At 33.5% G+C, this 14,640-nt stretch overlaps 2 protein-coding genes across 3 annotated transcripts in view; both read left to right on the forward strand.

Moving 5' to 3' along the window:
• The first annotated feature begins 5,038 nt into the window (after positions 1-5,038).
• Cog8 (conserved oligomeric Golgi complex subunit 8) lies at positions 5,039-8,249 on the forward strand. The gene is made up of 5 exons (XM_036368464.2): positions 5,039-5,199; positions 5,259-5,731; positions 5,788-6,001; positions 6,074-6,249; positions 7,308-8,249. The coding sequence occupies exons 1-5, from the start codon at positions 5,145-5,147 to the stop codon at positions 8,127-8,129; spliced, it is 1,740 nt and encodes a 579-aa protein (XP_036224357.2). The 5' UTR covers positions 5,039-5,144; the 3' UTR covers positions 8,130-8,249.
• A 117-nt stretch (positions 8,250-8,366) lies between these two features.
• The window catches only part of salm (spalt major), a 237,684-nt gene continuing 231,410 nt past the window's right edge, over positions 8,367-14,640 (forward strand). For both annotated transcript variants that reach the window (XM_070107542.1, XM_070107543.1), the window contains exon 1: positions 8,367-8,939. The gene's annotated coding sequence lies outside the window, so the exon portion shown is untranslated. The remainder of the gene's footprint in view (positions 8,940-14,640) is intronic.

The following is a 14,640-nucleotide window of genomic DNA, read 5'->3' on the forward strand; positions in this document are numbered from 1 at the left end:
GCAAAATCGATGAAGTGAAGCCGAAAGCAAACCAAAAAAGGTGTAGAAAAAGATATTAAGCAAAATCAGTTAGTATTTATCGTTAACTCGAACGCTCGGCTATTGGGAGACCATATTTAAATGTTAAATCAGACGAAATATCTGTTTTCTTCTTCTTATACGATACATATCTATAGTCATCTTTTATATACTTGTATGTATGTGTATGGTAATAAGCTTAAAATATATATTTTTTCTGTTTTCGGCAACCAATAAAGTTTCCGTTCAGTTTGCCCAATTTATTTTCCTTCTTTGTGTAAGTTACATCATCGCTGTTGCTGTGGATTTTATATCAGAGAAAGCAATATTTAACGCTCTCCTCGCCGCGGCTTAATTATATAATTTTATTATCAGCAATGTCGGCTGATCTCGGATGAAATCATTTATTGATGCGCTCAATACATTTTTAAACGAGTTGCCATGTGTGTGACTACCGCGCCGACTGGAATGAAATCACAGCCGAAGGAAAATATTAACAAATTTTCGAAAAAGATTACCAATTCTCAAATTAAAATCTAAGTGATATTTGTTATTGACTATCTTTCATGTGGAGCCATACATTACTCTAATGCTACTCTATCTGGTTCTTATAAACTGCTTCCTTTATAAATTATTTATACTCATTTCTAAAGCGCGTGTGAATTTACGGAAGATGTAATATATGCAGCTTAATCCTCCTAGTTAAATACTCATAATCTCTTCTGAGCCTATATCACCAAACAATATAAAAAAATTTCTTCTCTGAAAGAGAGCTACCCTGCTTTCTGTTTAGTATCAACTAGCCTTAGATTGTCAAACCTATCTTTCGAAAGAATATTACTTTTTATCCAAAGCACTTTACTTAGAGTATTCATTAAAGGAAATCTATTTAGATACAAGCCCTTTTTTATTATTCAAAGGATGCCAATTTTTTCACCTCTTCCAGTTTCTCAGAGCTCTCCAAGTCTCATACTTTCCCACAAATCTCATAATGGCAATTTGCAGCATTATTTTAATACCTCGACTGTATTTCTGTTATGTTAGTTCCGACTTAGTTTTATCTACCCTTATATGTAACTACATCTACCCTGCATCTAGACTTCACTCTGATTTTTTTGAGAGATTCTGAGAGATCTTCATCTTTATTTATGATTCAAGAGTACGTTTGATTTCGTTGCTCAAGTTGCTTTATTATTTAAGATAATAATAATTTGTTCCATTTGCTATATTTTTGGGTTTGAGCCTTTTCTTTTGTGTTCTCTACCTTCTTTTTGTATTCACGACTCTAAAAAAATTGGATTAATTGCGATATTAAGAGATTAAGTAGATATATTTTCGGCCCTTTATTTTCGATCTATCAGTTCGTCGACGAGAATCTCTTTATAGTCTTATAAAATGGGTACTTTTTTTTTGAACAATGCCGTTAGAGCGTGTATACCACAATATAATAATTTCGAGTCATTCTTCGAGACTCGAACATCTAAAACATTGAAGTAACACAATAAATTTGTTGAATCTACTTGTATAGTAATTTTTTTTTATAACCAAAGTAATTGGTTAATTTTCAGTTAAGTTTCAGTTAGTTGGTGACATATTCTTAGTAGAAGCCGATTTTCCCTGCTTTGGTACCTTAGTGCCTTACGCTCTTGCCACAAATTTCTACTCTATAAAACGGTAATACTTCTCACCGACTCAAATAAAAACTTGAAGCTTAGTCGCAGAATTAGAAAGTAACTAAAGTAGACGAGTATGCAAAACTTGTACAAATCTAAGAGAATCACAGCGAACCAGACAAGAATAAGGCGCTCAACCGCCAAAGTAAAAAAAGGAACGCGCTAGTTATAATATCAGTCGTTCGAATAGTTAGACCGAGTAGTGCGTTGCAATGCAACAACAACTACCAACAACTAACCGCCTAAAGACGCCAGTTTGTCTAGCTACGCAGACGGTGAAAATTTGCAAGAAACGAAAAGAATAACAGAAAAGTAGATAAACAAAAACAAAATAAGCACATTTAGAATACAAGAGAACAGATGTTCAGCAGCAAGTTTAATGTATGAATTCTACACTGCGCGACATTGTTTTAGGTACATACTGTTTACTAGAAAATCAAAATGAAAGCTACGTTAGTGGAAAAATTTTCGAAATATGTATATGGTTAGGTATTTAAGTGCGTATGTCATATCCATGTTCTTGATAAGAAAGCCTCGCCAAAACATAAGAAGCGGTTTATTGACAATTCTATTTCAGCACCCTAAAAATTTTGATATCTGTGACCAACAGGCCACTTCGATTACTCGATCTTCATAATAAAACTACATTAAAATTTATAGCAATATTATTATATTGAATTTACTCTATCAAGATGGTTTTTTTTTCAAACATGTGGCATTCTTCTTCAAAAATAACTTAAAAATTTTGTTAAATCCGTTGACTTTGATGCGCAATTTATTATATTTCATGTATTTGCTAATATTATTTAAAATTTAATAAATATTTTTGAACATATGGCAGCTTTTTTCTTAATTTTTCTCAACAAAAAACTTCTTTTTTTTTTTAAAAATTTCAACTGAAATAACTTTGGACTACTTTAAATTTTGTAGCAATATTTTTATATATTTTTTTATCAAACACGTGGCAACTCTTTTTTAAAATTACTTCGAAATTTTTTTAAATCTGTTCATTTTGTTGTTAATTTCATAATATTTCAATTATTTGATCATTTTAGTTGATTAAAAAACATTAAACAAGTGGCAACTCTTTTATTGTGCTAGCTATAAGACTCTTAAATCTCTTCAGTTTGATGTTTAATTAAATACTTTTTTTTATTTAACTTAGTATGAATTAGTTTTTTTTAACAGTTGGCAGCGCTGTTCGAAAAAACTATTTTCAACTCTAAACCTCTTCAATCTTCTTCAAGTTGAAAATCCATGTAGCAGTATTCTTTATGTTATTATTTTCTTTTTTACTAAATTCTTCTTAAAGTTATTATTTTTTGAACGAAAAATTTTAAACTAGTGGCTACTATCAAGGTCGCACAAGGTTTTTGTTTCAAACGCACAGTTATGAAATATTCACTGATTTCAAAAAAAATTACCAATTTTTTTTGTATAAAGTGTATTTAAGCAAATTTCGCACACTGTATCAGCTTAGTGCAATGTGTAGATTTTAGTATCGAAACAGAAAAAGCATACGCAAATAACAAAACATAGACCATAAGAAAAGCATAACAAGCTGAAGAACAAGACCGAACGCCATCAAAGCTCGGCAAATAAAAACCACAATAAATTACAAAAGACTTAAGACAGCAACGCATAAAGTCCAAGTAGTGATTTCCCAAGCCAAAAGTCAACTTGAAACGATGCGCCACATGACTTCGTCGTTGTTGAGCTGACGACTTTTAATTCTACCTTTATATAACCGCCTTAAAGCAAAGCCTGTGCGCTCATTAATGCCAAAACTAAGCGGCGCGTAAAAACAATTCTCAGCCATAAAATCGCATGCTGGCAAGCATTATATATGTCTGCCAGAACCTGAAGTCGGTGAGTAGAATCATCTGTTTAACGTTACTAAAGAGCTAAAAATTAAGGTGATGAGTTAGTTTGAGGGGTGAAGAAGCACTTCTAGACGATTTTAGTGGCATTTAGCAAACAAATGTTCTACTTTCACCAAACGCTGCAGAGTCGACTAGCCGCCCAGCCGCATTTAATTGAGCTCAACCGCAAGTGGTCGCGTGTCGTCCACAAAACAGCGGCACTCAGTCAACCATATGCGCAATGTGGCGAGAACAACTTGCGCATACACAAACAACAATAACAAGGGGAAAAAAACAAGCGGCGCATACGCAAGTGCATAAAAAGAGCAAAGCTTGCGAAAATTAGTCAACGAACATCGAAAATGTAGTCTGTTGTGCTTTTTTTTTATTATGATTTCCTACTAAAGTCTAGGTGGTCACGCATGCGCCGCGCACCTGCGGTGTACTCATGTGCGGCAAAACTCTCACGCTTTCTCTCTTTGCGCACAAGGCGCAAGACACTCTCTGTTGTTGTGCTGCGTAGTTCTAGTGCGAGCAGATGTTTTTTGTTATCTATTTTAGCTTGTTTTCGGTCTGTGCAGACAGACATTATGGCAACAACACGCAAATTATAGTCATACGAAGAGTTGTGAGAGAGGAGGATGTTGGCATGTACTTCTCTATAGCAAAGATGGTTTTGATCATTTCTGTTGATATTTAAATACATATGATATAAAATAATTAAAAATGATAAATGTGAATGATTGGTAAAAACTCTAAGGCATCGCAGGAAAGTAGTTGAAAGAAGGGGAAAACTTTTTTTGTTGACATTAGAGTCGAAATCTGTCCTTAATCAAAACAAATAATTAATACATATCTCCTATAATACAAATTAACTATTTTGTCCTCGTTATGAATTCGCAATTAAACGTAAATCCTCTACAGAACATAAAAATATTCCTTTTGTTGTTGTAAAAACCCTTAAAACATAGGCACTTTTTTTTCAACCAAAAATAATAAGTCACAAAACTCTGACACTTCCTTTCAAGGCTTTCAACCAGACCAGAGAAGGTTAATGAATATTTTCATATTATTTCATATTTTGTATTAATATTTATAATTTCTTGTCAGAAGTCAATTTCTTTCGTTTTTATTATTTAAATTTTTGTTTATGCGCATATCAAAGAACATCTGTGCATATGTATGTATATACATTTTGCTTATAGAGTGGTGTAGTTCGTTGCTTAAATTGATAGAATGGTGAAATTTTATTTTCGAACTTGCGCGTTTTCGATGTTCCCTCATAGCAATTTACATTTTAGAACAGCTAACATTTGCTCCTTCTCTATTCATTTACGTTCTCTGATTTTAGAACAGCTAACATTTGCTCCTTCTCTATTCATTTACGTTCTTTGTTTGAAATTATGCTTAGCAGCGACACAATCCAATTTTTAATTTCTTATTCCTATTGCCACCCAGTGTTTCGTTCTATTTCTCACCTTATCCCAATCAGCTGTTGCGCCAACTCAGCTGTGTGCATTTTGTCGACGCGCTCGAAAAAACAAGTGCTAAGTAAATTTGTTTAAATATTTTAGATTAAAATATCATCAAAATGGATTTAGAGAATGAACGCGTGCTAAAATTGATTTTTCCGGAAGGTTTGCCAGGTTTGTAAATAGTTAAAAGTGCAAAGTAAAGTTTATAAAAAGTATTCATTTATTTACAGAGAACCTGCGCGACAATCCAGAACTTTACAGTTATCTAGCTAATTTGGGCACCTACAAGGTAGAGCAACTGAAAAAGGAGCAAGCGCGTTTGGCCGACGAAAACAAACGTATTGTGGAGCAGACGCAGGAGTTGGCCATTTCCAATTATAAAACATTTATACATACAGCCGAGAATTCGCGTTCAATTTTTACGGAATTCAAAAATACGGAAGAACAAGTAAGCACCTTGCTGGATAAATTGCCCGTTTTTACGGCGGAGTGTGAAAATTTTCTCGCTAAAGCGGAAGATATAAATGAGGAAAGACGCATTAATTCGATTACATTGAAGAAGAATGCACAGCTGCTGGAAATACTTGAGCTGCCGCAGCTGATGGAGCGTTGCATACGTGAGGGTCGCTATGAAGAAGCATTGGAACTGGCAAGTTATGTGCAGAAATTAGGACACAACCATAGCGATATAGCCATTATAAAGGTGGGAGAAGTTTATTAGCACTAAATATATATTAATTACCATAATTATTCTTTCAGAGTATTGTACATTCGGTGGAGGCGCTTTGGCACACAATGTTAGTGCAGTTAGTGGCGCAGTTGCGCACCGACTTACAGTTGCCTAAATGCTTACAAATTGTTGGTTATTTAAGACGCATGCAAGCATTTAGCAATAATGAATTGAAGTTGAAGTTTCTGCAAGCGCGTGATACCTGGCTTAAAAGCACACTGAAAGCGGTAGCCCAGGATGATGGTGCGTTTGTTTGTAGTATTTTATTATTTAATGACTTTTATTTATTCCGAATTCGTGTCTGTAATTTTCCAGCTCAACAGCATTTGACCAAAACTATTGAGGTTACACGCATAAATTTATTTAATATTATAACACAATATCGCGCGATATTTCCCGATGATGAACCGAGCGCAGTTACAGCCGCCAAACCAATGCAAGGGGTGACTTGTGAGGGTGAGCGTTTGTTTCAGGCATGGCTGCATAGGAAGGTTAGTAACAAATGTTATTTACAACTTTATTTTATAATTTTGGAAAAATAAGTGTTGTGTATTTTTTTTTTTAATTTACAACAAACAAAAATTCTTTAAATTTTAATTTTTTATATAATTCTGCGATTAAATTGGGCAAGCTTGTAAATATTGTACTAAATTTTTTTTTGTAATTAAAATCTTAGTTCAAAATAATTTTTTAAATGTTAATCTCAAATGCTGCATAAAAAAATAACATTTAATTCCACATACAGGATTGAAAAATAAAATTTTAATCCGAAAAACGCGATAAATAGTTACAAATTAGATTTTTAATCCTAAATATGGTTAGAAAAAAGATGTTAACCCATGTTTATAGTAAAAAATTAATAAAATAAGTTGTTTTAGAATTAATATTTTCTCGCGTTTGCGTACTTCGTGTTTCACCAATTTGGTTAACTTTTGACAAGAAAAGTTTATTTTTAATAAACATTTTAGTTCCTTTGTCTTATTTGTATTAAATTGCTGTTAATTATAGTGTTTCAGGAAATATATGAAATTTTAGTTTTTACTACTTTTTTATTTGAAACATTTTTTGCTACACATATGTTATCTAAATCTAATTTTGAAAATTTAAAATATTTTTCAACTTTTTATTTTTATTAATTTTTTTTATTAATCCCAAATAGCTTGGATTTCAATTTTTAATATTATTTTTAAATTAAAAATTTTTAATTTTTAATCACAAAATCAGAATAATCCCAGAAATTTACTTTTTAATCGCAAAATTGCAATAGAAAATTTTAAATTTTATTTTTGAACACAAAACTGTTATTAAAAATTGAAAATCTAAGTTTTTCGCGTAATTAATAATTTAAAATATATTTTTAATAATTTTTTTTTTTTAATTCAAATAATACGCAACACTGTTCAAAATTACTTAAAATTTCATTATTCTTATAATTCTACGTTTAAATTGAGCTACAAGTTAGGTTAGCTTCTAACTGAAATAGTTCCAAACTCTTATCAGCTGCTGCCAACAACAAAAACCGCTATAAATAAAAATAAAATTTTTTCAGATCGACGATTTTTTGCACACTTTAGAATCCGATTTGGAGCGCGGCATCAGCTCATTTGACACCGTACTCGGCCAGTGCATGTATTTCGGCCTCTCCTTCAGTCGCGTTGGCGCCGATTTTCGTGGCCTAATGGTGCCCATCTTTTTGCGTGTTATACGGCGAAATTTCAGTAACGCAATTTCAACAGTGAATCAAAGTTTTGCGCAACAGCTCGAACGTTATACGCTCATTAATAAAGTAACATTACATACACATGGACACAAGGTGGATACAGTGACAGCCAGCAATAATTCGACTACTGCACAGGAGCAGGAATCGTATGCACCACCAGAAACTTTGCTGGATTTCCATCCGTTAGCCTCACTCTGCAATGGCTACTTAAATGCGTTGAATGAATTGCGGCTTTGTGCGCCTATCGCCTTGGCAAACGACGTCACACGCGCACTACAATCATCACTGGAATTTGTCGCCACCAAAGTGTTGAGTTTCTATCGACAGGAGCAGCAGGCATTCACTAGCGCCGAGCGTGAGACATTCGTCAAGTTGTGCTGCTGCTTGGCTTACGATTTAATACCATATATACAGCGTTGCATACACGCCATATTTCCACAACAGACACTAACCAATCATTTGGGTATCAATTTGTTGACATTGGAGCAAGAAAAGATTACTTACTTGCAGCAACAAAAGATATTGGAGCCACTTAGACATTTGTTGCCCAACAAAATACCCGAAGTATTGCTTAAGCCAGAGCAGGCGCCAACGACAGTGGCATCAGCGGCAGCGCAGAGCGATACGAACGCTGTGTCTGCCGAAAGTTAAGCGAATAGCAGTAAATTTTGGCATATATATTAAACTATAATATACGCGTATAACGAAATAAACTTAAGCAGTCTTTAAGCTACATATTAATAAATAATATATACATCGATGCATATAAAACGAAGCTGTAATACATACAAATGCATGTTCATTTATGTGCTTGCCACAACCGACTACAACTGACCACAAATGCCAAATTCATATGAGTCACCAACAACAAACCACCCTCACAACATTTCATACAGTTTAATAAGTACATACATGTGTAATATAAGTGCATACATATACCATTGCACCACAACAACAACAATTACAACATAATGTAATTTATGAATTACAATTAAAAAGGAAAAATTAGCCACATGAGCTGAAGCGCAAACAAGCTGAGCATCATCAGCGTACGCCACATACACATCTGTACATAAATACATACATATATACATACCGCCACCCACTACTACTCATTCATCCGCACATTCAACTATCCATTCATTTAACCTCATCCTCACACACACACATATACGCATATATATATATATTTCTAATATTTGCGGCACTGCCGATTGCTCGAAGTTTTATTTCACTACTTTGGTGTTTGTGCTTTGGTCATCATTTTTGTGCAGCTGGTGTAATAAAACTCCCCATTTGGTCATTTGGCAATTATCCCGATAAATTAGCCGAAATAGTAGCGTTGCCCCAGCCAGCAAGCTGGCTAACTGTCAGAACAATAGCTGAAAATCAAATAAATGAGCAGCAGCAGTAGCAAATAACAACAACAACAACATTAACACCACATAGCTGTACTCAAAGGTTCGTATGGCTTGTATGTTCGTTTGTGTGTTGTAGTAGTAGTAGCATAGTAGCTGACAAAATCGACAAATGAATGGACGAGTAGATAATTTTCGCATTTATAAAAAGGACAATGCGCTTAAGTAGCGCCAAAATGACAGCACACTCGTAGTGGAGGAAGGGTGGGAGTATGATATGTGTGTGAATGCACGCGTGTTTTGGATATTTTTCGAATATTGCCACATGTACTTGTACATAACGATATTTATGTGTACATTTATATTTGGCAATTATCTCTTTGGATATAGATACATATGTACATTCGCTGTTACTTTTATTACTTTATATACTTTATATGAAATGAGTTTGTTTGTGACAGCCTAAAAAATGCGATTTTTGAGAATCACAAAAAAATCGACTGTAAAATTTGTTTTTAAATCTTAAGTGTATTATTTATGCCCATAATTATGAAAGTAATCTAAGTCAAAATTAAAAAAAAAAAATTAAATATCACTGATTTTACACGACATGATTTTTAACTAAATTTATTCAATGCAATTTTTACGATATCATTAATTACCACGTTATACGGAATGCATTTAGTGTTAATCATGAAAGTGATCTAAGTCAACAATTTAAAGAAATTATATAAAAATTGTAGAAAAAGAAATACATTTTTGAGCAAACGAATGTCGCAGTCGGATTATATTTCAATGAAATCACTTGAAAAATCAATAACAAGTAGAGTAAATAATACCGTGGGCGAATCTGTCTCTTGGCTAACAATTCGATGGATGAGATTCTTGAAAAATGAACCTTACAAGTATAACATGTTTTATACGACTTCTTCAGATGATTTTGGTTTCCAAGTTTTGGATCTTTCACCTAAAAGAGGAAGATGAAAAATATACGAAAATATTCAATTACTTCCATTATACAAGACCGCTATATCAGTAACGGAAGAAAAATATAAAGATCTTATGTGTTTACTACCATACATCCCTCCAGTTTTTCGGGAACATTTTAAAAATCTTAAAAACTCGAAATTATGTTAAAAATGGATTGCTGTTAAAAATGGTTAATAAATATTTATGAATTATTTCGTTAAAATTGTCGTTTCAAGTAAAAATCACAGTTTTTTATTACTTTAAGTCAATTATAGGACATTCAGTCAGTTGTTATAATTTTCTAAGTCAATTCAAGCTCTAAAAGCAACATTTTCCTATGAAATATAATATATCTATAATAAATTTCTATTGATCAAGGCTAAGAAAATTATAAATTAAAATGTCGCATAATTTAAAAATATTTTTTTAATTTATTCAAATGCAATTCATTAAATATCTCGAAACGAAAAATATATGACTTAGACCACTTTCATAATTATGGGCATATTTATACATATTTTAAAAATACATAGTAAAATTTTGAAGAAAAAAATTAAATATTTTTCGAGTTACATGCCAGCTCCGGCTGCGCTAAAAGACAGGACCTCCGATAACGACTTTCTCCGTGGATTAAACCTGAAAAAAAAAACTAGAAAAAACGTTAACTTTCTTTGCACCGAAGCTATAATACACTTCTCAACTACAGACTATTCCTTATAAATACTTGATTTTGATCGGTCAGTTTGTATGGCAGCTATATGCTATAATGAACAATTTTCTCGGAATTGCAATATTGCCTCAAGTAATAATCTTTGTCAAATTGCTTGAAGATATCTTGTCAAATGAAAAAGCTTTTCATAGAAGCACTTGATTCCAATCATTCGGTTTGTATGGCAGATATATGCTATAGTGGTCCAATATCGGCAGTTCCAACAAATGAGAAGCTTTTTGGGGAGAAAAAAAATTAGGGACTAGTTCGTGTAAATACAGACAGACAGGCATGGTTAAAGCGACACAGCTGATAACGCCGATCATTTATATATTGTGTATATATATATTATAGGGTATTACAAACTTCGTGACAAAGTTAATATACCCTGTTCATGGTATAAATATATAGAAAAATATTACAATGACCTACGGTCGGAAAAATTGACAAAATTGCGGGCTTCTAAAAAAGCTGAATTTCATCCAAAATTTTGGTTGTTTTCGACCTGCCAGAGTTCGATTTTTTATCACATCCAAATACTGGTAGGTCATTGTACGAAAAGCTATAGAGAACATGCCGAAAATAAATTTTAAAAATTTTATAGTGCTGGAATAATTTGTCTCCGAGTAATCATCATTTCAAATATCGATTTAAAATTTTAGTATTGTGACGAACACAAATATGATAGAACAAAATCAAATCGATAAAGAGTGAGTTACAAAGCAGACCATTTATCGAGAAATCCGTTACAGTTTGTTATTTTTAAAAGTACAACCTAACGTAAAATGGAAAAAAAATCGATTTTTTTTTTAAACTCACACCAGGTGTGCCTCCTAACTTTTGGAGCTATGAGATTTTAATTCCAAACAAAAAAGCTCTTCTTGGTAGCTTTGGGATATCGATAAGCTTTCTTTTCTTAATTCTATAGTGAGCTTCTGCATGTTAGATTAAGACTTTTTGAGTTAGTTGTGCTGAAAAGTCTTTGTTCTGACTGAGAAGTGGTACCACAAACAAAAATGTATGTCCTTGCCTTACAGCACTAGCCTTAAATAGAATAATGTCAAAGTTTCATGACATATTATCCAAACGTTCTCAAGTTATTGAGCTCACAACGACGCTATCTCTCCTGTTTATATTGGAAAAAAGCGAATTTCGATAAATCATTGCTTCCTGGTGTAGTAACCACCATTGATGTAAAGCAACGGCTGTTGTCCAGTAAGTTCAACGCCAAGTACTGGTTTGCCGAATTTCGTCTTAACACAAATGATGCACCCCGTTCAGGAAGGCAACAAGAGGCAGTAATGCCAGAAAGCATCGTGTAAATTTTTTAAATTGAGTTGTCTGATCATAAATATTCACTAGATATGGCTTCCAGAGACTATTTCCACTTTCTCCGACTCAAAATGTTGCTCTTTGGATGAAGATTTCACTCAAATAAAAAAATATATTGGAAACAAGCGCATATTTTGATGGTCTCGAAGTTTCACACCGAAATGAAAAAAAAAACACAAATGAATTACTCTAGTTGAAGATTATATTGAAAAATAAAACGATAATTTCATATAAAAAATTTTTTTTTTGTTTTTTATATTAGGCCAAAGAGTTTTCAGCCCACATAGTACATATATAGGTTTGTTATAAACCTTAAGACTATGTATATATAATATGTACATATGTATGTATATATTTAAGGACTTAAGGTGATTGCGCATAGGGCAAATTTCATATTGCGTTTCTTGCTGTTTATTAATGTAACCTTTATAAATGTCGAAAATTGGGTGTGGGAACAGTTTGCTGGGGGCACTTTATCTATTGGACCCTGAGCTCAGTTTAAACATTTCGAGTGCTAGAAAATAATAGTGTAAAAACATTTTTAAGACTGGGAACAGATGCTTAACTGAGAACAGTTTAATGTTTTTATTTGTTAAATATATATTAACGACACAAATATATTTTTGGCTAATAATTTATCTTTTTTTTAAATATTTTTCCAATCATTAATAATTTTAAGCATTCCTAAGAACAGTTGACTGCTAGATATTTAAAGGAAAGTGCTTCTATTGATTTTTTTAATGCTTATATTCATGAGTTTAATTACTTGAAAAAATATTTTTCACTTGAGAACAGTGGCCAGCTTGTCACATTTTGCTCTGACTATGATTAAATGTAACTACATTTTAAAATCAGATTAAAATCCTTCACAACCATACTTGTTATCATTTCTTGCATACTACCAATCTAAATCGCCATATAATAACCGCATTGGGATTGGCGGCCGCCAAACACAAAGAAACGTGAATTGCGCAATGAATTTCGCGGATTTACCGGCGTTCGACGAAGCGTTGGGGCGCACAAACTATTGACAGTTGTACAAACCTCAGGTCAATAAGTGTTCATGCGTCTGACTAACTATTCACAAAGCTAAATTTTGTTGGTATGCATATGTGGTGAATGCTTTTGCAATGTCCTCCAGAAATTAAGTTGATAAATCTAAGTGCTTACAAAGTGCAACTAACACATATACCCATATATGTATGTATGTATATATGTATCATATTTTTATGGTGGCCTGTGCGCATTTGACTAACAAAAACCACGGTGTTACAACGGTAAATTGAAACTGACGCATAAAGAACAACTAAAACCTATACAACAAATTGTTTGCGCGCAAAAGCAAAGTGCAATTCCAATTGATTGGTTGTTGGATGGGCGTTTTGAGGCCCAATATAAGTGTGTGGCCGTGTGTGTGTGTGGGCGCGTAGTGTGCTTGTGGTCAGTTCAAGGCGAGTCAATATTTATGCAATTTCGCGCGCAATCACTAAAATACCCGAATTTCGTAAAATATCAAGCGAAAAAAATGCAACAACTACAAAGTAACAACAATTTTTTCCTTTGTATGTAATCGATTGACGCGTTTGGTCGCGTATACGCCCCAGCGCACCAAGGACAGACCAACGTTATTCATATAACGATATGCAATTTCGCGAACTAAATGCACACACATGCCAACATTTATATGCAGTACATATACAATATATAAAGTATGGAGCGCAAGCCAACTGTGTGAGCGGGGGTGTAGCGGATTTTAGATAGTCTTTTTGTACGCAAAAATAGTGCGAGCTTAACTGAGACGCAATTTCATGCATTTGCCTACATGTGTGTACTCATTTGTATGTATGTTTTTTTTTTTTTTGTTTATATGCAGTTTGATGCGTTTGATTGCGAATTTGTGCAACTTGTGTTGTTCTGCCTGCGTTCGCAGTGTATTTTTAAGCCTACCACTAAATATACACGTGTACAAGCGTAGGCATTCGACCAGTAGTAATCCGTTGGAAGCAGGGGGGGAGGGGGGTTGGTCGGGTGAGAAGCTGACAAAGCAGCACACAAAGTTAGCAACAACAGCGCCCGAATGTGCAACAACTCATTGCAAGCTGTCAAATTGAGCTATGGCTGGGGAAAAATGAAAATTACTCCTTTTCGTCCATGGAAATATTGCTGGCGAATAGCTCAATCGCTGTGCGCACAGTGCTCTGTAGTTTCTGTAATTTTCATACATTTTCAAAACTTTTTACCTATTTTATATCAATTTAAAATTCACTGAATTCTTTCTAGCGGCTGATTAGTATATTTAAAGCTTATAGTTGCGTTTGAATCTTTTAGGTCTCTACAATTCGGATAATTCATCCCTATTATGTATGGCGACTAGCGTGAATATAGTAGCCATTATTTTTACCAAAATTTACACTGGCTTGATAATCGGCTACTAATATAGATAACTGTACTTTTAAGTATATTGAGATCAGTAAACATATGCTCTACAAAATACTGGTACACAGTCACGGCTAGTAGACAAACAATTGTACGTCGATAGCCTTATATAATTGTGGTGTGAACCTATTTTTAGAATGGGTTCTCTTCCCTTCCCTTCCCTTCGAAACTCCTTCTAATTTGAAGATCTTATACAATAGTCTTTATTGGTTGCTACTCCAGCTACTGATCATTGACAACTGTTCAAGTATACTGAGATCAGCAAACATTCGCTCTACAAATACTGTTTTAGTATAGTATAGTATAGTCATGGTTAGTTGACAGGCAACTGCACGTTAGTAGCCTTACATAATTGGAA

This window comes from Bactrocera oleae, chromosome 3 (genome assembly GCF_042242935.1).
Source record: "Bactrocera oleae isolate idBacOlea1 chromosome 3, idBacOlea1, whole genome shotgun sequence".
In the NCBI taxonomy this organism is placed as follows: domain Eukaryota; kingdom Metazoa; phylum Arthropoda; class Insecta; order Diptera; family Tephritidae; genus Bactrocera; species Bactrocera oleae.

Bases quoted from the DNA above. Each gene is read 5' to 3' on its own strand.
- Cog8 (XM_036368464.2), top strand. From the start codon at position 5,145: ATGGATTTAGAGAATGAACGCGTGCTAAAATTGATTTTTCCGGAAGGT. The intron at 5,200-5,258 runs GTTTGTAAATAG...ATTTATTTACAG, and splicing joins TTTTCCGGAAGGTTTGCCAG to AGAACCTGCGCGACAATCCA. The intron at 6,002-6,073 runs GTGCGTTTGTTT...GTAATTTTCCAG, and splicing joins AGCGGTAGCCCAGGATGATG to CTCAACAGCATTTGACCAAA.